We start from the raw sequence: 25,043 nt of genomic DNA, 5'->3' as shown, positions 1-25,043 counted from the left end.
TAAGCAGCTATACTAGTACAGCTACAATATGGTTAAAATGTGGTGTTTATCCTGCAGTTCCTTTCAGGTCTTTGCCCAAACTGCAAGTTAATTTTCTAGCAACTTCGCTTCGAGGTCTGTTTTTAGATAATTTTGTAAAGCGAGATGCAAGTGTAGTGGCTAAATTTGTTGAACAGACTACTTAAGGTTAACAATGTTGTTATTTTAAGAGACAGCACTTTTTACATTGTGCTCTGGAACTACTTATTTTAGACCTAGTCTCAAATTCTTTACCTCAAATTTTGAATTTTTGCTGAGAAGACAGTGTCGTATTTCATCATATCAGTTGTCATCTTTCAATGGTGTTTGGATTTACTTTGCAGTTTCTGGAAGCACAATAAATTTATTCTGAAACAGAACTTATTAATATCTCCTTTTGCCTCAACAAGTGACAATACTTTTCCCTTAATAGTGTCATGGAACTTTTTCTGGCTGACTCTTACCCAATAAATTTTCATAATTCTTTGTGACTTATAACTGTTTGCTAAAGTCTTAGTCATTTCCACTCCTCCTGAGATTTTCTTGTAAATAACTTGTTAGGTTGATTTGGTGAACTTTAAAGAAATGTATCATTCTTTCTAAATACTTTATTTAAGAAGTCTAAATCCCAGGCTGTTTATTTTTAAAAAACAACAAACAAAACCCCACAAAACACTTATGCTGGAAAGAGCAGTTCTGTTCAAGAGTGGAAATCTAAAATTTGACACAAATCTGATTTTTTTTTTTTAATTTATTTATTTGATCAAGAGACCTGTTACCATGGAGTAATCTAGTCATCAAGAGTTTATGGTCAGACTTGGGATTTTCTTCTTTCATGAGCATTGGAAGACCTACTTCTTGCACAGATATTTGTTTCCCCTCTTAAGTGTTCCAAGTTGTAGGATGTCACTTTTTTTTTTGTTCTCTCGTAAGCCAAGAAATTAGATTAAATCTTACACAAAAGACTTTGCTTTCAAAATTGTTGTATGCTAAATGTCTGTCTTTTTTTCTCCTGCAGAGATTCTTTTATTTCCTATTGTACAGAGGATTGTTCTCAAGGGTATCTCCTTCCTGTGTACCTCTCATGAAGTTAGCATCTTTTTTTCTTACTCAGCAGCAGTAAGAGCATACAAGAAACTGAAGTTGGGTGGGTTGTATGCTCTCTTGGAAACTGCAGGTTTAATCTGTCAAATATTACTTCTACAAATTTTCCTTCTGCAAAAAGTAAGGATGTAGCAGAAAAGAGAATGTCACATCTGCCGAATCAGCAGCTGTGTGCAGTAGAACAGCCTGCGTAACCCTTCCAGGCAAGGAGAGGCTGAACTGGCCACGTTCATGTAGCCCATATGAGGGTGTTTGAACCCAAACTCTTCTGAAGTGCAGCACTGACTGTGAATGGAAGTAGACTTTTGCTTCAGAAATGACTTAAAGCTAAGAAGCTGCTATTCCAAAGCAGATTGTTGTAAAATACCATGCACATATGTTAGCACCTTTTTCTACAATTACCATATTTGTACAACTTCAGTATTTCTTAAATGAGTATTTTTGTTCTGTGGGTATTCTAAATGTGGAAGATGGGAAATTAGTTTAATAGTGGAAGTTTTGTAGAAGAGGATAGCTAACAAGGGTATGTAATTATGGAAAATTTCTGTGGTGTTAATGACTTTCAAGTGCATTGTTAGATAAACTGGTGCCTCATTTATTTATATTAGGAATTTATTAATGGATACAACTAAGCTTCTTTTCTACCACTCTTAGACTCTCTAAACAACTCTTCTACAACAGTCATTAGTGACGTAGCTCTTGTGTTAGTAATAAGCTTGCCAATAGTGCAGTTGCTTAAATTACTGACAGCTTGATAACTGAAAACAGAGCTTATCCACGGTCTTATTTTTGTCAACAGAACTTTCTCAGGTTTTAGAAACAGCTTAATAAATCTACACTTAGGTGAAGCAAGACTGGAAGTCTAGGAACATAAAAACGTATGATGAACTAAGATTTTTATTGCAATGTCTTCTAACATTTGAGTTTCGGAAAACAGAATTGGAACCTTGAGCCCATAAAAGGCAGCATTGACTTGCCAGACCCCTAAACTTGCACATCACATAATAGGAACTCAAATGTTAAAACTCTTGAAGTAGTCGCACTTCAGTGCAGATTTGGCCATTCAGATATCATGAACAATAAATACTAATCCTTGCCAGACTCTGATGAAATAGACTTAAATTATCTTACAAATCTGTTTTGTAAGTATGGAAAAAAGTGCACAGAGGGCCTAATGCATTTTAGGGTAAGTGGTAAGTAGGTATATTACTCAGATTCTTCAGTTTTGTGCTCTAAACAAAATCAAGTACACCAGTTTTTATCTTGTTACCTATATTACTGACAAATACTATATGCCCTAATAGAACTCTTCACAGTATGTGAATGTATATTTCTATATATAGCAGTCTAAATCCCATACAATAAAAAGGAGCGATTTCTTCGTTTTAAGATGAAATTTGTTTTTTAAATCCCTAGAAAAAATATCAAATATGAAATTTGCTATAAAACAACATTTGACTGGGCTACTTTTTTTTTTTCCCCAGCCCCTCTCTCAGCTGTGGCATTTCTTCCCTGAGCTGTCACCACTCCTGCCTGCTGTGTTTCTCCATGAAAAGAGTTTGCTGAAACTGAAATGAGCAGAAGTCCTTGCTCTTCTTTCCCCACCCAGTGTTTTGATTGGGAGCTTTGCCATTACAGCAACTCTTTCTATAGCATTTCCCAGTCACAGTGCTAGGATTTCCTTCAGTTTTACCATGCTAGGACAGAAGTGAAGATCTGGTGAAAGAAATCATCCTGCTATATGTGTACAGGCATAAAAATTGTGGTTCCAATACTCTTTGGAAGTTAACTAACTTCTGGTTGATAACTATGCAGGAACTTTCTGACAGTTTTAAAACTGTCATTTTGCTAATTGGATTTATAAACCAGGCTGATCCTATAATCTTTCAGGACCTTTTTTAAATTTTACAGAAATGCCGAACATAGTCCTCAGGAAAAAGTCAAAATATTTGACTCTTCCTTTACTTCCTTAAGCATTTATTGTCACCTATTATCCTTTCCAATAGCTCTCCAAATGCCAGGACAGTTCTGGTTAACATTGATTATTATCTTCATTATTTCTTTGGTGCTGTTTTTTATATATTTTTTTTGTCTTCATCTGGGTGGGTGCACATACTGAGATTTAACGTTTTTATGGGAACTCTGTGTTGTAAAAATTAACGATCTGTTTTTCTTAACTGTAGCCATTTTATTGATTTGATTTGTCTGCATTCTACTTTTCAATGTTTTTAGAACATACAACATTATTGTAGAAATGCTGAAGTTCTAGGGACCTTTCAGGAAACAGAGAATTTAACGTAAGAACCGGGTTACAGCTTGCTCTGTGTGTAAAAATAAATTGTAACAGGACAATTCATTAAGTCAGCACTTGGCATGTTTTTCTTTGATCTTTCTCCAAAGCTTGCTGTGCTGTACGTGCAATATTCATCTTTAAGGAGGGAAGCAAATAGTTTTTGCTATGGAAGACACTACAGTTGGGGAGAAAAATATTCAATTTTTTAACGAGATGCTCCATGCATTTTAGAAAGTAGAAGACAAACTATATGCTGGAAATAAAACCTACTTTTTTTGGAGTGAAACTATGTGATACGGTTTTCCAATTCTTTTATGTAGTTTCAGAATGAAGTATGGGTAGGTCTGTAATTTAAGGGTGTTTATGGTATCTCTGTGTTGAAAATCAAGATGTCAGATGGAGAGACATTCTATTTTTGTTCAATTAATATCGGAGAGAATTACATCAAAGCAGTAAACTCCTCTTGTAGCAACAGATGCAGCAACCCTGAAGCCTATTTTCTCTCTTGTTACATTAGTGTTTAATTAAAGAAAACAACTAGTTGGAGGCAGTTACTTTCTGTGAAATGTAATGAAGATTTATTTTGTAAGTGACCTTCACTGTATTAGCTGAATCAGTAATCAGTAAAATTAATAGAATAATCAAATTATATACAAACTCATAAATCATCGTGAATATGCTGTCAAAAATTCAGCTTTTAATATGTCCTATTGTTTCACAGCTGTATTAAAAATTACAACTGCTGATTCCTGCCTTGATGGAAACTGAAATGGCATTTAAAGGCTGATGGAGGGCTACCAGGCCAAAAATTTTCACAACTGTTAATTTAGCTGTAATATGATTTGATGTCACCAGGGCAAAGTTGAAGTTGAGTACAGTGTTGTTGCTGTCTTTCAGCAAAACTTGAATTATTGGTGTAGGCAGTCGCCAGTTAATTAGAGTAATATCAGTTTAAATGTCTGTCATTTAGGGTTAATGGTATCAAAGAGTTGCCTTGTACTTGAAGTGTACAGTCAAATCATCTTGAATAGCCTATTGTATGAAAGTAATGTTAGTGCAATGATTTTACTTTGTCATAAATTATTGGGATGCCATTTAGTTTAATATTTCAATTTCTATATTTAAATAATTTTGGCAAGTTCCTAATCATGTCATTTTTCATGCTAGGCTGTTTTAATAGGTATTTTGGCTCTTTGTAATTGTTTAACACAACACAATCAAAATTCCTTTCCATTTTCATTTAAAAAGAGAAGTTTTTCCGCTGGCCTACGATGAAAACAGGTCATGCCCTCCTCCACTGGATAGCAGGCTACTCTTGAAAATAAATAATTCACATTTTTGCGCAGCCAAGCAGCAAAGTTCTTTCAAAGCATGCTAGAAAAATAAAGTGCATATATCAAAAAGCCCTTGACTGTGGTTGAAGTCAAAGGAAAAATATAATTTATAGTTTTTAACAAAGGAATCTTAGTTCTAGTTAGGTTAATAGTGCTATTCTTTTATACAACATATGAAATAAATTCATCTGAGTTGGTTTGAAAGATCCTAGAACATGCTTTGTCAGGCAAGAAGCCATTGATTGCAGCATTACAGATAATAAGCCCGTAGCTCAAGGCTCTATAATAATTCTTCAGTGGATGTTTAACCTTTGTGTCATCTTCAACAATCTCCAGACAACCAAGGTTGGGAGTCAACATGGTGTATGTTCTCCCTGCTTTTGCATGGGTAGAAGAGTTATTTCTAGGGAAGTGGATCTTCTGATTCAACCAGTAGTAAGTGATATTGCTGACATTTCCTTAGACTGCTGTCTTTTGGAGTACAACCCAGAAGAGATGTGAGTTGGTAACACACTTCAGCCGTTTACCGTGCTGCGTCATTCATGCGGTTTAAAAGGTATTGCGGTACTAGCCGTCTTTGCACTGTCTAATATGACTTTTGAATGCCAATATGGATTCCATTTTAGGAAGTCAGGTTTGAAAAATGAAAGTTTTCTTTTTTAAGTTCATTATCGATGAACAGATACCTAAAGCTCTTTAATTTAAAAACAAAACAAAAAACAACAAAAAAACCCCCAAACCTGTTTGTAAACCAGGAAAATCCTGCTATCATCCCAGAAATCTGGGAGAACGATGTTCAACCAAACCCGCCTGCCTTTCTCATATTGATGGTTTGCTTTGGCTGGTCTTAGAAAAGTAGTCACACTAATCTGTTAAATTACAGTGTAAATTCTACCAAAAGATAAATAGAATTGCAAATTCTTACTTCAAATACAATACCTAGGCAGACTCAGTTAATGAAAGGGCAGGTGTAATTTCTAATTTTTATGCCCTACCAGTTTCAGCTCTGTCCTTCCATCTGTGAGGTGAACATCAAATGGTTGGGTGAATAACAGAAACTCAGAAAACTTACAGTGTCCTTCTCCAGCGTGGTAAAATGGAACTGTGTGTCACTGTATTGAATGTGCTACAAACTCTTTTAAGATTTACTTGTAAGAGGCTACTTACTTTTGAAAAATAGGGATCACAAGAAGAACACAAGTGTATTGAACTTGTAGGACAAAGGAAGGATTGTCAGATGGCACTTGATAGCATTTGACAGTTGTCTCTTGATAGAAGGGTTCTCTCTGGGAAAAGGATATGCAGTTTATGTCAATATGCAAAGTAGTTGTCCATTCTTTCTCTTCAGCATACATGAGAAGAGGTCAATGATAGCTGAACCACTGGAGATTCTTGAATAAAATAAATAAATAAATAAATAAGTACATTAAAGATTCCCAAGATGGATCAGACATTGCAAACAGTCCAAACCTGAATTGGATTTTAAGGGATCCGACATGCCTCCCCCCTCTTTTTTCTTTACCTTTCTCCACAGAGTAATTTCTGTGCTGACTGGAAATTTTAAAGAGAATGATTATTTCTTTTTTAACATAATTTGAAAAATATTTTTTTAAATGTTCTTACTGATTTATCTTTTGTCACACCAAGTTCTAGAGAACTTCATCTTCTGCGTTTTGTGTTATTATTATAGTAAGAATGCCCCTGAAATAATGCACTGTAAACAAAAAACTGACTGACGTTTATCTTAATTCACAGTTAATCATGAAGCTTTGTCCTTGAGAATCTCTAACATATATCCTGTTTCTGTAAGATCATGAATTTCTCTGCATTATAGTGCTCTCACAAAAAGTTTAAAGAGTTTTTTTAAATACATAGTGAAAAGAATATTGGTTGTTTATACTTGCTTGACAGCATTTTGAAGAATGTGGGCTTATATTAGAATCTTTCAGGGGCTAGAATTAAAAAAAAGTTAAAACTAGTGATAGCACAGTCATTGCAATGTTAATGTGGGTCCAGTAAAAATTTTAGGCGTCACTTGCAGAAACCGAACTTTCATGTTTTGTGAATTTATGTACCTCGTGTCGCATCAAATCAGCAGAAAAGTAATCCCCAGAGATTAAGCCTGGCTTTTGGCAGATACAGGAAGTTAGGATGCGGGCATTAACCTGGGATCATATTTATCACCAGACCAGCTGTACTTTTACTGTGCGGCTTTACGGGAGAGCAGTCTCAGACTGTGTGCATAGGACAGATTCACCTGGTGAAGAGTTTTAGTCAGAGATATCTTCAAGGGGGTGATAAAAGAGCCTGGCTAGTGATGAAATTTTGCAGTGGGCTGACTTCACATGGAGTCCCTCATATGTAAATGTCATAATTTCGTTTCTTTAAATTCTGAGTCTCCTTAGAGTTTAGAAACAGATGAGTTGTGATATTGGCTTAATGTTTGGGTAGCATAATTTTCTTTCGTTTAGGCATTGGGTTTTGTTTGTAAGTGGAAGACTGCTAGATAGCTTAGTATACTTCAGCTTTTGAAAAACTGACCTGTGAAGCTGGTTCCTTTTTTCATTTAGGAAATTTTTCTGTCATCAGTCCACCCACAGAATATCTTAAGTGACTGTATCATAACATAGGCAGAACCCAGAGGAATCACTATTTGTAAGAGGTCATCTTTAGATTGTAAGAAGCCTTCATTCGGTTGGGGCAGTTTGCAGTGCCCTCAAAATTTGAGCTGCTTGTAGTCAATGAAGTTCCCACAGTACATTTTGTAAGAGTAGAGAAATAACTTCTGATCACACTTAGAATTCTAGTAGGAGGTTGGTATGCTTATCATGTGTTCTTATATTTTTATTCTACACCATGTGCAACGTAGCATGGTCAGAATATCAGTAGATATTCTATGCATCTTCAGTAAATAGGTGCTTTTCCATCCTGAATGACTGAAGATGGTCACAGAGAATGAGTGTTCAAGCTAATGTAACACTTTAGGGGATTAAGATAAATGCTAATACAAAAAAAAAATTAACAACATATCCTTTACAAAAACTATATGATGTGTTTTATTTTGATTGTTTTTTTGATTGTCTGATTCAGAGATTAAGACGTGTCATTAAAAATGTACTACAATGTGTACAGTACTTTGCCTTGCTTATGACACACACTCACATTGATTACAATTAGTTGTGCTAGGAGTAACGTTTATTTTTTCCTAATATGTTTCTAGGATGTGTGCTGTATTTGGTGGTATCTATTGTCTTCGCCATTCTGTGCAGTGCCTTGTAGTGGACAAAGAATCTGGACGGTAAGGGTAATATAAGTATCCTTCTGTTTATATACAAAATACAGATGAAAAATGTGTTCAGTCAATTTAAAAAAAAATGATTCTTCAAAGATCCTCCTTGGTATTAATAACACATCAACCTTGATTAAAAGTAATTTGTGTATAGGTCCTCCAGAACAGGGAAAGTGGGTCTAGAATATAGAAACTAAATTAATTTCCCTGTGATATTACTACAGCTCCTGATCACCCAAGCTTGGAAGACAAATCATTTCAGCTGCCGGGGGGCTGGTGATGAGTGATGTTAGTTTTCCTTGTGGCCTTACCTACTCTAATTGATTTTCATCAGATGACAACAAAGCCCTCTGTTATTGCATTTTTAAAAATGGAGCTCACCTAAAGACTCATCAGATTAATCTTTGCTGATAATGCATGTCACTCCAAGAGAAAAGACTTTAATGAGTTTTTAGGTAGATTGTTGTCATAAACTATGCTGCCCTCTTATCCTAGGATAAATTCTTTTACAACAATATCGGGCCTGTAGGCGGCTTTAAAGTTGAGCTAAGAAAAATCAACCCATAGTTTTTTCCATAGTGGCATTTTTCACACCTCTCTAAGTTGTCATGGTTTCCGTTATATACATTCTATCAGATATTAGTCTAACTGCAGACTTTGGCTCTCTTAAGAGTCTGTTTTCAGCTTAGTTTCTGTAATTGACAAGTTGAAACCGTTCTGTAGAAAACTTTGAAAATTAACCTAGAAAATATGTAGTAACATTTTATTAGGAAAATTAGTAGCTAAATCATTAACTACAAACACTAATGGGGTAATGTGTTTACTTTCCAGTTGCACTGCACATTTGATTCTCTGAGCATGGTACTCGTAGCTAGATTTGCCATGACATGGTCAAGTAGCATCTGTTTTTCCTGAAACTCTATAAACACCAGATTTTTTTCTTTCTGCCACTTCTTAAGGTTCTGAAGTTCATTGCATAGTTTTAGACTTTGACATGCAAATGTGATAGTATTTCATCATGCGTGGTGTTGTCTTAAGTGCCTGATTCATATGCAAATGCAATTATGCCCCTTTCATAAACTCTGTAGTTTTTTTTTAACAGTAATATCTGAACTTTTACTGTAGGGAGCTTTATTTTCCAATAATGTTTAAATAGTTAACTTGTTCTTTCAGAGGGACGAAGCTCCTAGTTGTTAGCAACTTCCAAACACTGCTCTATGGAGATCTTAACTGGTCAGTGGTGCTGGTTGTCCCAGTTTCCAGCTTCTGTTGCACATTCTGAAGACCTTTGAAATTAATGTTTTCTTTGTTAAGGTTATAGGTATTCTAAAAAAGGTGGAGTGCTGCTTTTACTTTAACCTGCTTTTATGTTTTAGATCTAATAAGTTCCTCAGGGTTCCAGATAGGTTTCAAGTGTCTTTTTTAGGCTGCTTTAGTGGTTCAGTTATACTATTTTCACTTAAAACTAAAGGATAGATTTTTGAGGTGCAGAATCACTGAAATATTTCTACCAGACTTTCATTATTTCAAAAACATTGGTTTTTAATAATGCCATTATCTGATGCTGAATATGAAGCAGCACGACACATCCAGCTTCCTAAGTCTAGTCACCTGCCTTTTCCTTGGAGCTGCCTGTCTGCTTCTCTTGCCTCTTTTTAGGTCTCCTGTAGTTTCAGAGCAGCTATTTTACCAAGTAGCATTTCTACATCAAAATAAAAATAAACAAAAAAAAAAGTATAGTAGGGTAGGGAAGTGTCAGACAGAGATGATGAAAATAATGCAGCCTAGGTCAAAGTATGTTTTTTAAAAAAGTATTTTCAGCAATGAAAATGATCATATAATGTTCTCTTTTTTTTCCTAAAAAATTTAAAAAGTTTCAAACATCCACTTCACCATAGCAAAAATGTCGCTCAGAAAGCTGAGTTTCTGACCCAGGTATATGTTTTTACTCAGTTATATTATTTTGTCTTGGTTTTCTTTTCTCTCACCTGAATGCAGTACTGCTTTTACTTGCTAAGTCTTTTCCTTAGAGTGTTACTTAGCAAGCTATCTAGTTTGTTGCTAAGATCATCACTATTTCCTTTCCCTTCTTTTTCTTTCTTCATGATATCTCTTTCCTTAGTGTTCCCTTCCTGCACCAGCTCTAATTTCCTCTTGACTTTGGGCTTCAGTGTTTTGCCTAATAAAAATCAGCTATCAAATTGTTAATGAGGGTATTTATGAGTTACTGAGCTTTTGAGTCAACAGGCCATTAATAGTAATTGGTAATAGACAAACTCATATCTCGTTGTCACTACAGCTGCCTCTGTAGTTTCAGAGGCAGCTCACCTTGGTTACAAATTGGTTACACTCACAACAGTAGAAATTTAGTCAAATTGTGCAGTATTCATTACTATTTTATAAGCAGCTTCCGTAGGCTTCCAGACTTCATCAGGATCTTAGTGCTGTTGTTTTTTCACTATTTTTAATATTCTTGCTTTAGTACATGTACAGAAAATTTATATGTAGTAGCTACAGCCTTGATTTTTCTTCTCAAACTTTTTGTTGACAGTTAGGAGTTTAATTTGAAGTCCCTAAATATCACCAAAGTTTATTCCAACTCCTTTCTAGACATGGCTAACATTCTCTCCAGCACAAGAAAAATAGGAACCCATTCTATATCTAGTTGAATTGCCTTTTCACTTTTTTACTACCCATAACTGTATATACAGAGAACAATAGATTTCATCCCCAACTATACAATTACTTTTATCATGTTACTATAGCCCTTTTTATAGTTTATGAAAATAAGATCCAGGGAAGACAGTGTGAAACTTTTAGACATACCTATTTTAAGGTTTTGGTAATCCACTTGGAAATCTCATTTTTTTACGTATTGTATCCGGTTAGATCTGCTGGTTTAATACGTATGCAGAACATCCTGCATTCTTGATAGAACTCTGATGCTCTGTTAGAAATTAAAAAACACATCATATTCCTTAGTTTGAGGAAAAAGCACATTGAATGTATGCATGATAATTATTTTTCTTTTTGTTGTTTATTTTCTCCATGTTTATTGTAGGTCACTTTTTGGGTACATATAAAATTTAAAGTATTTTAAATTACATGGATTGCATTAATAATAATGGTAGGCATTTTATGTTGATCACACTTTACATATGTTTCCAATTACATAATTCTGTCTCAAAAATGGAAAAGATATGATAAATGGAAATTTATACATCTGTAATAAAAAGATATAGCAAACACATAGTAATTTACATATCTTTCTTGAAATATTGCATACTGGCTTTGTCAGTGCTGGTAAGTCCATTTCAAGGATGTCGCCCTTAGTCCATTAGTTTGGATAATGAGCCCTATAAAGTACATTTATAACTCGTGGCACTGCAAGGAGATGGATTCTAATTTTCATCCTTTTATCTAGACACATTGAAAGAAGGTCAATGGAGGGTTCTGTATGATTCATTGTTCCAACACATATCAGATGACAGAGACCTGATAATGTCAGTGCATAAGTGTTTTCCATGTTTGGAAGCAGTACTTGAAAGAAATTTTCTCAGCATCATCCTTTGAAGTAAAGTGGAGATTGAAATTAAAAGCACTATCTCTTTTTCTGTTTAAAATCTTATCAAACATATGACCTGATAGCTATTCCTGAACAAAGGAGAGGAAACAACACTTAGCAGGAAAATAGAAAGTGTGCAGTTGCTTTTGCTGGCTTTGAGTGATGCAACATGACATTTAATCAACCTTTCCCCTTCTATAATGTTTAGGGGGGTGGCAGGGGAAATTGTTTCATAAACAATAAGAAAGGTTATAATTAGAAATGAACTGTAGCAGCTCGACTTCCTTGTTTATTTGCAGTATTCAAATGAGTGCTTGAGACTGAAATCAGTTAGGTTAACATTAAGAAAAAACTTCTTAAAGTTGCAAGTGAAACACATGTTGAATAGAATGTGATTGAAACTATGAAGAATACTGCATGTTTAAAGTTAAACAATGCATGTACCATTAGACTATTCTTTTAATTATGGTTTTCAAGTTATCTGTTGAATTTGAATATAGGTATATATGTAGTATCCAGATTCCTATGAAATCAGCATTAGAAGTTAGTGTTACAAAAACGTGCTTAATTGTCACTAAGCTCCTACATTTGTAAATAAGTGTTGTGTGCACCCTTTTTCAAGTCTCATTTCAGAGTGCAGAAGCAACTGGTTTACTAAAGCTAGTGGCAGCTGATCGCTATTACTTATTTAGGTTTGGTTTTCATCTTCTCTAGTTTTATAGATCATTTTGATCACAGAAGCTAATGAATAACTTGAAGTTACAGAAATGCTGTTTATTCATAAGGTATAACTTGCACGTCGGATATTTACTGATACAGGAATAATGTTGCGCTATGATAAACCACATTTAAATCTGTAAGGCATCTCTGTTAGGCAACCTTTTGTTTCTTTTGATGTTTTCAAGTACGCTTGTGTGCGTAAATGTGCGTGAGAGAATTTACTGGTTTGAATCCTGTATATTAAATCAACTGAAACATTGAGATGCTGATTCAGAAGAATTTAATTAAAAAAATACGGTAACTTTCATACACCAAGCAAAAGTTAAGTAAAGCTAATTGTCTTTATTTATTTGTACAGTAAATGTTCTGATATTGTAGAAAACCTTAAAATCTTGCTTTAGAAGTCAGTGTTGAGTCTTAAAGATCCTTAGGATGTAGGAATAAGCTATAAGGAAAGAAATCGTAGTGCACATATTTTGCTTGCGCTTTAGATAGGAAAAGCATTCATTAAGATAGGTGCTCTTTAAACATGTAGGGGTTTGTAAAAATGTTTGCAATGTCTCCATTTGAGGAAAATATGTACAGTTAAATAGGACACAGATCATGGCATATGGGAATCAGCAGCAGAGGTTGTTTTTAGTTAGTGTCTGTATGCAGCCTCCTTTTTATTTGTCTCATATATATGATTTGGTTTCATATAGGTCATGTATAAGTCTGAAGTTTGTTCTTTTGTAGATATTTTTCCCCATTAAAATCTGAAATTTGTATTCTGTTCTCATTTAAGCTCTCTGAATTGCTTCTTTCCTGTGGTTTGCATTTCTGTCCCATTTATAAGACTGTTAGTCTGTTGTTACACTTGACTCTTGAAAATTTTTGTAGCAGTGTCTCAACTTTTAATTATTCTCATTTTGTTTTGACCTGCTTGCATTCAGAAAGATGGGGGGGGGGGGTGTGTCTTGGGGCTTTGTTTGTTTGGGGTTTTTTTACTTGTTCAACTATTGCCTGAGGCAAACGAATACATGGTTGTGTTAGAATTTGTATATATTCAAAGACAAACAGGATCTATCAAGAACATTTGTGTTGCTCTTAAAGCAATGTGACTTAGTTAATCCTTATGTGTGTAACTTAGAGATAAATGGTATATTTAGTCACAAATATAGAAGCTCATAAAACTTCTGTTGGAACGGTCTGATGCACACATTTCACAGGGATTTTTCCTTACATCTCTTAAGTTAATTTGCCATTTAATTTGTCCAGTGTTATTGTCAAAATAAACTTCTCTTTGGTAAAGGTTGCTGACTGGGGAAAAATAACACTGCAATAGGGTAGCACCTACAAAACAATTGACAGTATTACGTTTCCATGTGTCATGAGGTAAGAAACGTATGCCATTTTCATGTACAATCAAATGCCAGGGTTATTAGCTTATATTTAGTTTTCCTTATAAAGTGACCAATTTATTAATGTTCTGATATCATCATCTATAATGGCATTGCATGTAAAAAATTGTATACACCAGGCAGAATGTATAACTCTAGAATTTAGTTATCTATTTCAGTTGAGTTGTTTCAGGGGTTCACATGTTAAAGAAATGTGTAGCTAACTTATTTGAAAGATATAAACGGTGTGCTATATAACTCAATTTCGAAAACTTCCGCATGATTTTGTTACCTTATATCCAAATTTTTTGTTTTGGTTTGATTTTTTTTAACAGATGCAAAGCTATTGTGGATCATTTTGGACAAAGAATAAGCGCTAACTATTTTATTGTGGAAGATAGTTATCTTTCAGAGAGCGTATGCACAAATGTGTGTTACAGGTATGTAGTAAAACAGTAAACATATTAAATTTCTTTAAGTAATAGTGTATAAAGTACTCTGCAAGTTAAACATAAGAGATCATTGTCTCCTGCTTTATATTTGCAGTACAGCTTAGTTCTGTGCATAGTTTTTTTCTTCTTCTATATACCTGAGGGCAGCTTTCTATGTTTAGATTTTCTTAAATTGTCCTCTAAATCATATTCCCCTTTTCCTTATAAAAAAGTCCAATAGCTCTAAGTGCATTAGGGACTTCATATTTGTTGAAAAGCATTTGGAAGGTGGAGGTGCCTGTTGCTGTTTTCGCTTTAAATTTGTTCAGGTTTAGAAAAGTATTAGAAGTCATTGTTTTCTCTGATTTTTGTTGTTCTTGCCAAAAGCATTGGACATATACTGCCTTTGTCTTCAAAATACTGCAGATGAGATATTAGCCAAGATGTAGTAGTAGGTGCAGTGCAGAAATAATCATAGGCAATGGAGGATTAAAAACTTCAATGCATGAACTCCACTCTAGTGGATTTCCCCTTAATCCAGAGCGTTTTATGTTGTTTGGTACATAAAAAGTCCTGTAACATGCTGCTACTAATCTTAATCTAATAAGCAAAATAATTTTTTAAAAACCAGTAGGATAGTCAAGCTGTTTTATATAATAGCACTGGCTCATTTATTCACCATCTATTTTCGTCATTGAAAATACTTCATTCATGTTCCAGATGTGGTCCTACTTCAGCAACAGGCAAAATATCCCACTGCCAATCATATTGATAAGGATTATATGTTTAAATAGCCTTCCCACAGTGTTATGTTTAGATTGGTATTGCCAAAACTATGAATCCAAATTGCTATTTTTTATGTTTTTGTGAAATGCTATAATTGTTTTATTTAATTGTAGGCAGATCTCCAGAGCAGTGCTTATTACAGATCAGTCTGTCCTAAACACAGATTCAGAGCAGCAGGTATATATCAATTTTGTATCACTTACCTCTTTATGAATTGTATGTATTAATACTTAGCTGTTGGTAGGAATTAATTCATGCTTTTGTTTCTGCTTGAATCCAGCTTTTTAGTCAGCTCTCTCTACTGATAATTGTTTAATTCGTTGATCTTTATAAAACTATTAGGAATTTTATTTTAGTTTAGTTTAGTTCAATGACGGGTTTCCCTGTTTGGTTGGCACTATATTAATTAACAGAGTTTCTAAGCTGCTGTCTTTAAGGTAGTTCGTTTTGCTTGCTTTTTAATAAGCTGTTACCCTTAGTATTCTGTTAACTGTTAATTATTTATCTTGTCTAAACTTTGTTCAAAGTTCTTTTTTTTTTTTTTTTTTTTTTTAACATTCACTTTTACTGTTTGAAGTTCTTACAGTACACTTTCGGATCCTTTAAATGTTTCTGCTTCATCCATCTTTGCAGACCTTAATTTTAAAGGATATTAATCTGGTTTAAGTGTTTCTTCTGTACACTTCCTGTGTTCTTACAGGTTAAATAGGATCTACAAAATAAGAACATATATGACAGAGAAGTCTGTTCTTCCTAAGTCTTGTTACTACCAGTCCTGCATAAAAGTACTCCAGTCATTCTCACCTAACAGTGCTCTGCCCAGCGTTCAAAAACGGTTTTGCAGTATCATGCCAACAGTTTCTAAACCATCATCCTATTGGAAAGGCCTGTGATATGAGGTTTTCTTTCTGTTGTGCTGCTGCAGACATTCCTAACAAAGGTGGCCTTACTGACTTTGGTAGAAATTCATAAATGCTCAAATTCTTCAGGATTGATTGCACAAATTGTTACTAATAAACCAGAAAATAAAATTGTGTAAATATCTGCAGTTATTTTTCACCTTTACTCATAATTGTGTGGGTTGCTTCATCCTCCATGTTACTCTGCTTTAACGTAAGTTGTTCCTTCTGCTTGATAGGTTTCTATTTTGACAGTGCCTCCAGTGGATCTAGGGAAACCAGCAGTTTGCGTCATTGAGTTGTGTTCCTCAACCATGACATGCATGAAGGACACTTGTAAGTACAGGGTATATGTAATCTTAACTATATTTTTCCTTTTGACTCTATCAACTCTGAAAATTTAAAATACATGTGTATCATTCCTCTGCTGCACAATGACCAGGCTATTACCTGAAAAAACGGTGTGTACTGGGTTACTGTTATCAGCAGATGAGCGAAATAGTCCATTGTCTTCATTCTATAGCAGTTGTGTGCTGTTTCATATGGCTTAGGAATCATACTACAAGATTCTTGTTGCATTCAATTTGATTTAAATTTACATGTCATAATTTAAAATCTTAAATTTAAATCTAAATTTATCTTATAAATCTTAAATTTAAAATCTTATTGTGATTTTCACAGTAATAAAGTATATTATTCTTTATTTCCAAGCAGATCAAACATCAAATGTTCCTTTTACCACTTATGTGGCTAATAAGCTTGATAGCTGTAGTGTTATTAGTACAGGGACAACATTCTGTTTACTGTACAGTAATTATAAAATAATTTTTTAAAGCACCAACAAAGAGCTTTTTGTTATGACTGCTGTTTTTTGGTTTTTTGTTTGTTTTTTTTTTTTTTTAATTAAAAAATGTATTAGAATTCCACATTTTGTTTGTTACGCAAGATTTTTAAGACAACTGAAGATTTAGTGGAATGGCAGATCAGGTTAGTGGAGAGCTCAAGCAGACTGTGTCTCCTCCACTGTAACTAGCTAAGATTGTACAGTCTTCAAGTCAAAATATTAAGATTTTTTTTTTAACTTAGAAGTGTTTTCTTTGTAAAATTTTCTGTCAAGAATTTCTCTTACCACTATAATTAAAGGGTCAAAGCCCACCCAAAGTGTTTTCTCAAATAATTTCTGAAGAAACCTGTAAGCAGAAAGGTGGGATCTTAGTTAACATAGATGCATGTATTTATTTCTTTTCCTTTCAGACTACCTTTAAAATTTAAGAGAATCCTTACGCCATAGGACTCTGTGGCCTTGTAAAAAATGCTACAAATTTGTTTTCATAAGGATAGGTTCTCAGCACAAGCATCAAGTATATTTCAGTATTATTTCTAGGAGAATATTTTGGAGCATATGTTCTTGTTTCTGTTGCAATTTCTGCTTTTTTCTTAATGAGCATATACTGAACAATTAATAGTTAGGTTAATAGACTTATTTTCACTTACACAATAATAAATTTTTCCTTCAGTAGATTAAAAAAATATTCTAAAGCACATTAATCTTACTGGTAGTTTGTCGTTAGTTTGTTTTTCTGAAAATGGACTACCTTAGCTGAACTATTAAATTAAAGTACCTGAAGTACACTATATTTGGGGGCTTTTTATCTTCTGAAAGTTTTGGTGGAGGTGGGATTATGTCCCACTATGAGATTTGGAAGGAAGGAGTGCATCATTATATATTTGAGGTAAAGTTATAAAAATTCTTTTAAGAACTTTGTTATTGTCGTCTACTGCATTAGATTCTTTAATTCTAAAAATATCTGAGAGATCATCTTTCTAGAAGGGGCATCCCAGTATTTCCATGAACAGTTTTCTATGTACAGAGCTTTATGACTCTGTTGTTGGTATTTTATGTGAATTTGAAATAGATGAGCAACAAAATGTTCATATTTGGTATTTATTTTTCTTTCCAAATTCTTCTTCTGAATTCTGTTAAATAGATTACCAGTTTGGGACACTATGGAAGATAAATAGAATTAGATGTTACCTGACCTAACACTTTTTAACAAAAAATAAGTAACTGTAATAATAACCAATTTATTTTACTGTTGCCTAGGCTTGAAATGAGTTCTTTGCATATGAAAGAAGAGCGAACTAAATGATTAAGTCATTCAAAGTTATATTTTCTACTTAAATAATAATAAAGATAAACCTGTAATTAAGAACTTAGTGCTATAAAGCATATTGTTAGTATTTATCCTTTAAATAGCTGATTTACTTTATTTAAGGGTTCACAAAATATATATAGCAGGAAGTGAAACTAAAGAAGGATTGATGTTCAAGTAGATATAAGTTATTCGTTTCATGAGAATTTCTGTGGTGCTGAAAAATTAAGGTTTCTGTTATTTACTTTTCTCCATAAATTCTTTTCATTTCAGAAGAGAAGGTACTACATTCCTTAATGAAATTTGTCTTCATATATTGAAATAATATAGTTGTATCTTAGATATAGCTGAGTTCTAGTTATGGGACATATTTCATAATTTTTTAAAAAACTTTTACATCGTTATCTGGAAATGGGTTTTAACCTGACTGATTTCTCCTTCAAACAATTATTTAAGATAAGTATACAAATACATCTACTCTTTGATCACACTGCATAAATGACAGGCACATAATCTGTATTGCCAGTTGAGTGGAACCAAACTCCTTCACTTGCCCTAAAAATTGAGACTGTAATGATGAAATCATGAACTAAACTCATCGTTCTTCTTGCTAGAAGAATTACTTGAAGACAAATGTTGGCAACCACTGTAACTAATGCAGTTATACCTGAGTAAATCAAATATAATCAAAATATATACTGATGACTGTGACTCATAGCCATAACCTTAAAGATAATAAAAAAGATTTTATAGAAAGTAAATGATGTGAACTTTAGTGATTTATAGCTGGGGTTTTTTGAGGAAAGAATAGATTGTATTACATTGTTTAGGGTTGTAAACATTTAGTTAGGGTTACAGCGGGGCTTTCATTATCATCACCTGTTTTCTTTTACTTTTTTTAGTACATATACCTTTTAGACAGAAGGTTTGGTTTTGGTTAAATAGAAAATGAATATTAATGTTTGAATATAATCTCTGTGTGTTGCAATCTGAAAGAGGAGGAGCATGAAGGGTTAAATTTCTGGTTCTCCTGGAGTCAGTGTCAAACTTTCTGTGGCACAACTGCGGCCAAGAAATCATTCAAGATACGTGTGATGTACTTGTAAATAATGACACAAATGTAGCCAGACTTCAGAGTGAAAAGAGAAGAATGTCATATGGATTTAAAATAACGCCATAGCTGTACATTGCTATTACATTGATCAGAAATGTAGAGTAATGAAGAAAAAATGAATCTGTTTAAATTTTGTACAAAGATATGTTAAAATTCTTCATGATTCTCTGACAGATACTTCTCTGCTGAGAAGCTTCCAGACAACTGTTCAGTAGCAAATGAGTCCAGTAAGGTGGTTTTATAAAAAGCTTTAAGTTGAGGCTTTTAAATATGTGAATGAATGGATGTAAAATCAGGTGGGATAAAGCAGCAGAGTAGCTGGTTCTGTATCTGAATAGAGACCAAAGGAACACAGAAGAGGTCAAGAGCTGCATCAAGTGATTATCTTTTCTAAGGAGTCAGCAACTTCACTAGTTTGCAAAACAGAACAGATAAAGGAATAGTATGTTCCATGAAGAATCTGTTTAGCAACTTTGTTTTAGTGAAAACAAGTACAGTAGCAAGAAATCTAAATATCAAATCTGCATTACTGAAGCAAAACTGTGAATTTTCACAAATACATTGGATTTAGTGACATTGATTTGCCCATGCTGTAAGGTGAATTTTGATTAATTATACAGTTCCACAAATGTGTCATTGTGGTCCAAAATCTTTTCACGTCATCTTTTTCCAATATGGGTTTGCTGTACTCTGTGATTAGTTTCTGATGCGTACAGGGCATCTCTTGAAATCAAGTACTTCAGTTTTGCAAATTATCAGAAATCCTTACTGGCCCACCTGACCTAATTTCACCCTTACACAAACAGAAAACTCTTGTTTCTCCCATCCTGTAAGAAGGTGGATGAATAAAATGTTGTAGAGCTTTTTTGTTATGTTGTACCAAGGGATTGCACGTGTCATAACTTACATCGCAGAACAGTTCTCTGATGTTCAGCAGTGCTTATGTTTAAATTCTCTCTAGTTTGTCAAAACATGACAGTGTTCCCAGTGTTCTTCATGCTCTGTGTGGCTGGAGAGAAATAGTTAACTGCCAGCCCACTTGAGCTGTAACTTAGAACATGCATCTATTTGCTTCCTCTCATTTACTATTTAGTACAGTAACAGAAATGGAAGTCTTGCTCAAACTTTTTACTTCAGTGGAGAAAGATAGCTCCTACTTACTCCTGTACAGCCAGACTTAAACTGTGAGTAGCCAGATTTCCAAATTCCTACTCAGTCCCAATTTAGCTCTTAAAGGAGAGTGTGGATGAAGGTAGTGATATTTGTGGGTTCAGTATGTTGTTGAACTATTGGACTGTCAACACTGATAAGAATGTTCTTGGGGTTTCTAGAGGTCATTAATGGCAAATACAATGTGTTATCCAGATTCTTGCTGCTGCTTTTCCTGGTATCGATAGACACCTTTTCATAGAATGACCTTATCTCTGTCTGCACTGCTGATGTTAAATTATACTTCCATCTTACCAACATATATGGAAGAGAGAGATAATTATGAGATGTATTAAGAAAATTTTTCTGTGTGGTGTATATACACTGTATTTCCATAATGCAGTACTTCTCTGGGTTAAAGGAAGTGATTTATATGAAGAGCGGTGATTTCTAAAAGCCTGCTGTGCCTTTTCAAAATTGTAAATGATATTTATATATCTGTGTATTGGTGATTGTAATTAGTTTGTGTTCTCTCTTAACAGATTTAGTCCATTTAACCTGTCCATCAACTAAAACTGCTAGGGAAGATTTAGAGCCTGTTGTACAGAAGTTATTCAATCTAAATACAGAAAAAGGTAAAAATAAACAAACAAAGTATTAAGAGATTATTTTGCAAAAATATAACTTACCCTTGTAACTAAAGTATCTGTTACTGAATATCTGAATCTGTCATCAGAGTCAACATATGGTAAGCTGCTATTTAGATATCAGCATCTCAAAGTAAAAGAATCTGTTTTGAGACTGAGATTGATTAGACAGATGTCAGGTTTTTTGTATTTCATGATCTAATGTTCCAAGTCTTCTTCAGTTGTGGTTTAACTTCAGTATACAAGGACCATGGCAATAAGTGTTTAGGACCTTTTTAATTTTTCACACTTTCTTTTTCATGGAAACATATTTGCTTCTCAGCATGTCTTTCAAAGGTGCAGCAGTGAAATGAAATATTTGTGAATCTGTGTTTTTTACACTATCCTGTTTTTAGTGATTTCTGTCACTTGGGTATCCCGAACAAAAGTTACCAAAACCCCAGAAGTTAGTGATCTGCTTCTCTCCTCCAGCTGCCAGGTGTGTTCAGTGCTATAAGCTTCTTAGTTTTCTTCCGCCTTCTCTTATTTTAAGACTGTTGCTCATCCTTTTGTTGTCTTCTTCAAGGGCTTCCTTGTTTGCTGTTTTTAGGTGAAATTCTCTGCATTCTGCTTTAAGCAGAGGAAGCATCAAGTTGTTAGACACTACAGTGTTATCAGGAAGATAGATTTCCAGTAATTTCCAATAATGAACTATTTGGCCCTAAATTCAAGGAAGCCTTGCCAGCTACTTTCATGAACTTTGACCTTGAGATGGACAATTTCACAGTCCCAGAGGAAAGTAGCTGTTGACAGAGCAGTTGTTGCCTAGAAATAAATTGTCCCCGAGATACTTTGAGCTAATTTAATCCTGAGATCTTGAATGTAATCATATTTTTGGTAGATGCTCATAGAATAGGTAGTGTGCATGTAGAAGATGTTGCTGTCTTCTAACCCTGGCAAAGCATTTTTAAATACAGCGTGCTCATACTTAAACACAGGAAATCATAGTTCTTCTATGAGAAAGCAATACTCAGCTGCCAGTGGAAGAGTTTATGTTCGTGTATACACAAGGTAGTAAGATGTGGAAGTATTTTATAATATTTATAATTGGTTTGCTTATAATATTTGCTGTTACGCTCCATTCATGGAGCATAACATGAATTCAGGTAGAATTTGCTCCTGTTAGAAAAAAAAAAATGCAGTCTATTATGTGGCCAGTCTTTCTTTTTCCTCTCAGGGCTCTGTAACCAAGAACAGTGTTTCATGAAGGGTTGAGTTCACCTTTTCACAAGCTTGTTTTTCTGTGTTCTTTTCCATTTTTGCATTTTTTTTCCTCTACCTTTTAATGAAAAATCAAATATCTTACTGTTTTTGTTAGACAACAAAGTGCTTTTAATAGGAAGTAAAGTATTAAATAATATGCATTTTCTTTCTTTTTTTGCTTACAGGAAAGGCATCTTTTATGTCCCAAAGATGCAAATTTTTTACTAGGTTTGTAGTACAAGAGCCTTTACAAAACAAATACATAGAATACAACTAGGGGTTGTAAATAGAAAACTTTATTAGATTGGAGAGCTGCAAACACTTTTCATGTTGATATTTGTTAATTTAAACCCTACTAATTTCCAACTTTTAATATTTAACATATATCTTAAATTTTCAAGACAGTGCCATGTGTTTCAGACTCAATTGGTGAAGAAGAGATTAACTTGCAGTTTAGTGTCGTCTAATCATTTGGGGGGGGGTTAGCATTAATCTTAATGTCTCAAGTGATCCAGTTTTGAAATGATATATTGTTTAGAACCTGACTGAAATTCTTCTGTAGAAACTCTGTGATCATAGGGGTCCTCAGGTGCACTGAGGCACTGAAAAGCTAGTTTTCACTGACACACAGGCCTTTTTATCATCAGGATGAGGTAGTGGTCGTATTTTAATTAAAATGTCAGAACAAATACTGTTGGAGTTATTGAAAATGAATCACCAGATAAAGTGAGCACTGGGCCATGGCAGGTCAAAGAGGCAAAGTCACCTGGAGAAGAGGACTCCATTCATTTTCCTGCCTAAATGAGGAAGAAGTAACTTTTATGAGCAATGTGAACTTTTAAATATATTAAAGAGCATCTTGCCCTGTATTAAGGCTCAGACTTTCACAGGCTGATGAATTTAATTTATATTTCAAACTGCTCAGTATGGTTAGCACCTTTTTTTTTTTTAAATATTTGACAGTTATAAAAAGACACTGAAGGAATAGCATAGATTTATCTCTTTTTTTCTAATTCAACTGCTTTAAAATACTGTTTTGAATGCCGTTGTTATCTAGAAGTTTCTTCCTTGGAAAGAAGTAAATCTCGCAAGGTCTTTTACAAGCTTCATTTATTTTAGAGGAAGTAAAATACCAAAAAGGGGACAGCAAATATGCCAAACAAATAGTATCTATTAAGCTAAGAATCTATGTTGTGTATTCCTCCATTGCATTCTGCACTGTTAAGAAGTCACCTTCATCTTTCCAGAGGTTTTTCTGCCTGTGTGCAGAGGGGTTACTATGAATGTGCAAAGTAACTGCAAGAAGGTACAGATGATGAACAAGCAAGATGCAGTTTATGATCATTTTGTATTCATAATGAATATTGTAGTGCAGTACAAGTCCTCAATAAGTGTAGATAAATATGAATTAATAATTTATTTTCATTTAGCAGTATTTCCACAGTTTAGAGATTCTACATACTGCGTATCACACATCTCAAATGGAGTACTTGTGGGTTTTGGTAATTCTTTATCTGCAGTTAATTTGGGGGACAGGTATTCTTTGTGGATTTTTCTTTAAAATTTCTTTTATTTAAGCCTCTAGTCTTTTATTTAAGCAAGCTAGTCTCCTTAGATTGGCTTGAAGACGCTCAATGTTACAGCATGCAAAGGTCTGTTATGAGAAGAGCTCTCATACAAAGATAAACTATTAAATGGGGGGGGGGAGTATGCATCAAAAATATCTTTGCATATGGAATGCAGTAGCTTCCAGTTGGCACAGCCTGTGGAGGACTTGTTCAGACCGTCATATGCTCATGGAGTTTATCCAGAGTAAACTAGATAACATGAAGTGGAAAGACGTTAAATTTAGACCAAGCTTCTTGGTAGTATGCTTTTAGGTGATAATTAGTTCTTATGTGGCATAGTGTGTATAGAATAAGTAGAGTTTACATACCTATGGCTGTAAAGGAAAAGTATGATGAAAGAGTACCTCAGAAAAGAATGGAAAGTAAAATTAATTGGCTTTTTAAAGAAAAAAAAATTGCTTTGTTACCCTAATTCCATGTTAATAAATTGACTTTTAGTATGCTAGATTACTTATTTCCCTTATTATATGTGAACATTGATTACTGGAAACACTATTTTTTCTTTTCAGAGGTTGAAAATGAAGAACTGGAAAAACCTAGAGTCCTCTGGGCAGTCTACTTCAACATGAGAGATTCTTCAGGAGTTGACAAAAATTCATATGATGGCTTACCCTCAAATGTTTATGTCTGTTCTGGACCAGACTCTGCTTTAGGAAATGACTGTGCTGTCAAACAGGTTGGGCAGATCAGTTTTTTTGGTTGCAGAACTTTAATTTTAAAGACCTAGGGAAGTCCAATACAGTCTACTTTTGTTCCGGGTTACTCTGATTTATGCTGGGTAATTAGTACTAATACAGCTATAAAGCTTCACAGCTAGACATACAAAAAAAGTCTTACTTAATGAGCAAAGTGAATGTCAGTGGGATTGAGAATGGAGGAAACTTGAGAAAAGGTCAGTTGATATAGTAACATTAGGAGTAGCAGATATTTAATCTGAAACAGGTAAAGGGAACCTGGAAGGCAGCTGTACCTGAAGATTATGATCTTCATAGAATGCTTACTTGCTCTAATACCGTGGAAAGGAAAAACTGTCAAGTAATTCAGAAATATAGATGATAGTTCCCCAAAATATATAGTCTTTTCCCTGTAAGTTTAAAGAGGAGGTACAGTAGTAGAGAAGCAGTGCAAATCAAAGATCAGAAAAGCCTATCTACAGTTCAAGTTGGAAGGGTCATCAAAGTAGTTTAATACCTGCAGGACATGTTGGGGTAAAAAACCCCAGCATAATTACTAATCTGGTACAGTAAGCTATCTGTCTCAGTTTACCTTCTCTTTGCCTTAGTATCACTGTA

The 25,043-nt window shown here is 34.2% G+C and overlaps 1 protein-coding gene across 1 annotated transcript in view; it reads left to right on the top strand.

The window, feature by feature from the left end:
- CHM (CHM Rab escort protein) overlaps positions 1 to 25,043 on the top strand; it is a 73,192-nt gene that overhangs the window by 41,312 nt on the left and 6,837 nt on the right. Inside the window, exons 9-14 of the mRNA XM_072877181.1 lie at positions 7,970 to 8,047; positions 14,038 to 14,142; positions 15,033 to 15,096; positions 16,058 to 16,154; positions 20,777 to 20,869; positions 24,261 to 24,427. Of these exons, the coding sequence (XP_072733282.1) occupies positions 7,970 to 8,047; positions 14,038 to 14,142; positions 15,033 to 15,096; positions 16,058 to 16,154; positions 20,777 to 20,869; positions 24,261 to 24,427 (604 nt within the window). The remainder of the gene's footprint in view (positions 1 to 7,969; positions 8,048 to 14,037; positions 14,143 to 15,032; positions 15,097 to 16,057; positions 16,155 to 20,776; positions 20,870 to 24,260; positions 24,428 to 25,043) is intronic.

The sequence above is a fragment of the Ciconia boyciana genome, chromosome 12 (assembly GCF_034638445.1).
Source record: "Ciconia boyciana chromosome 12, ASM3463844v1, whole genome shotgun sequence".
NCBI classification, from domain to species: Eukaryota; Metazoa; Chordata; class Aves; order Ciconiiformes; family Ciconiidae; genus Ciconia; species Ciconia boyciana.
The sequence above is the reverse complement of the archived record's forward strand: the minus strand, read 5'-3'. Positions and strand labels throughout refer to the sequence as shown.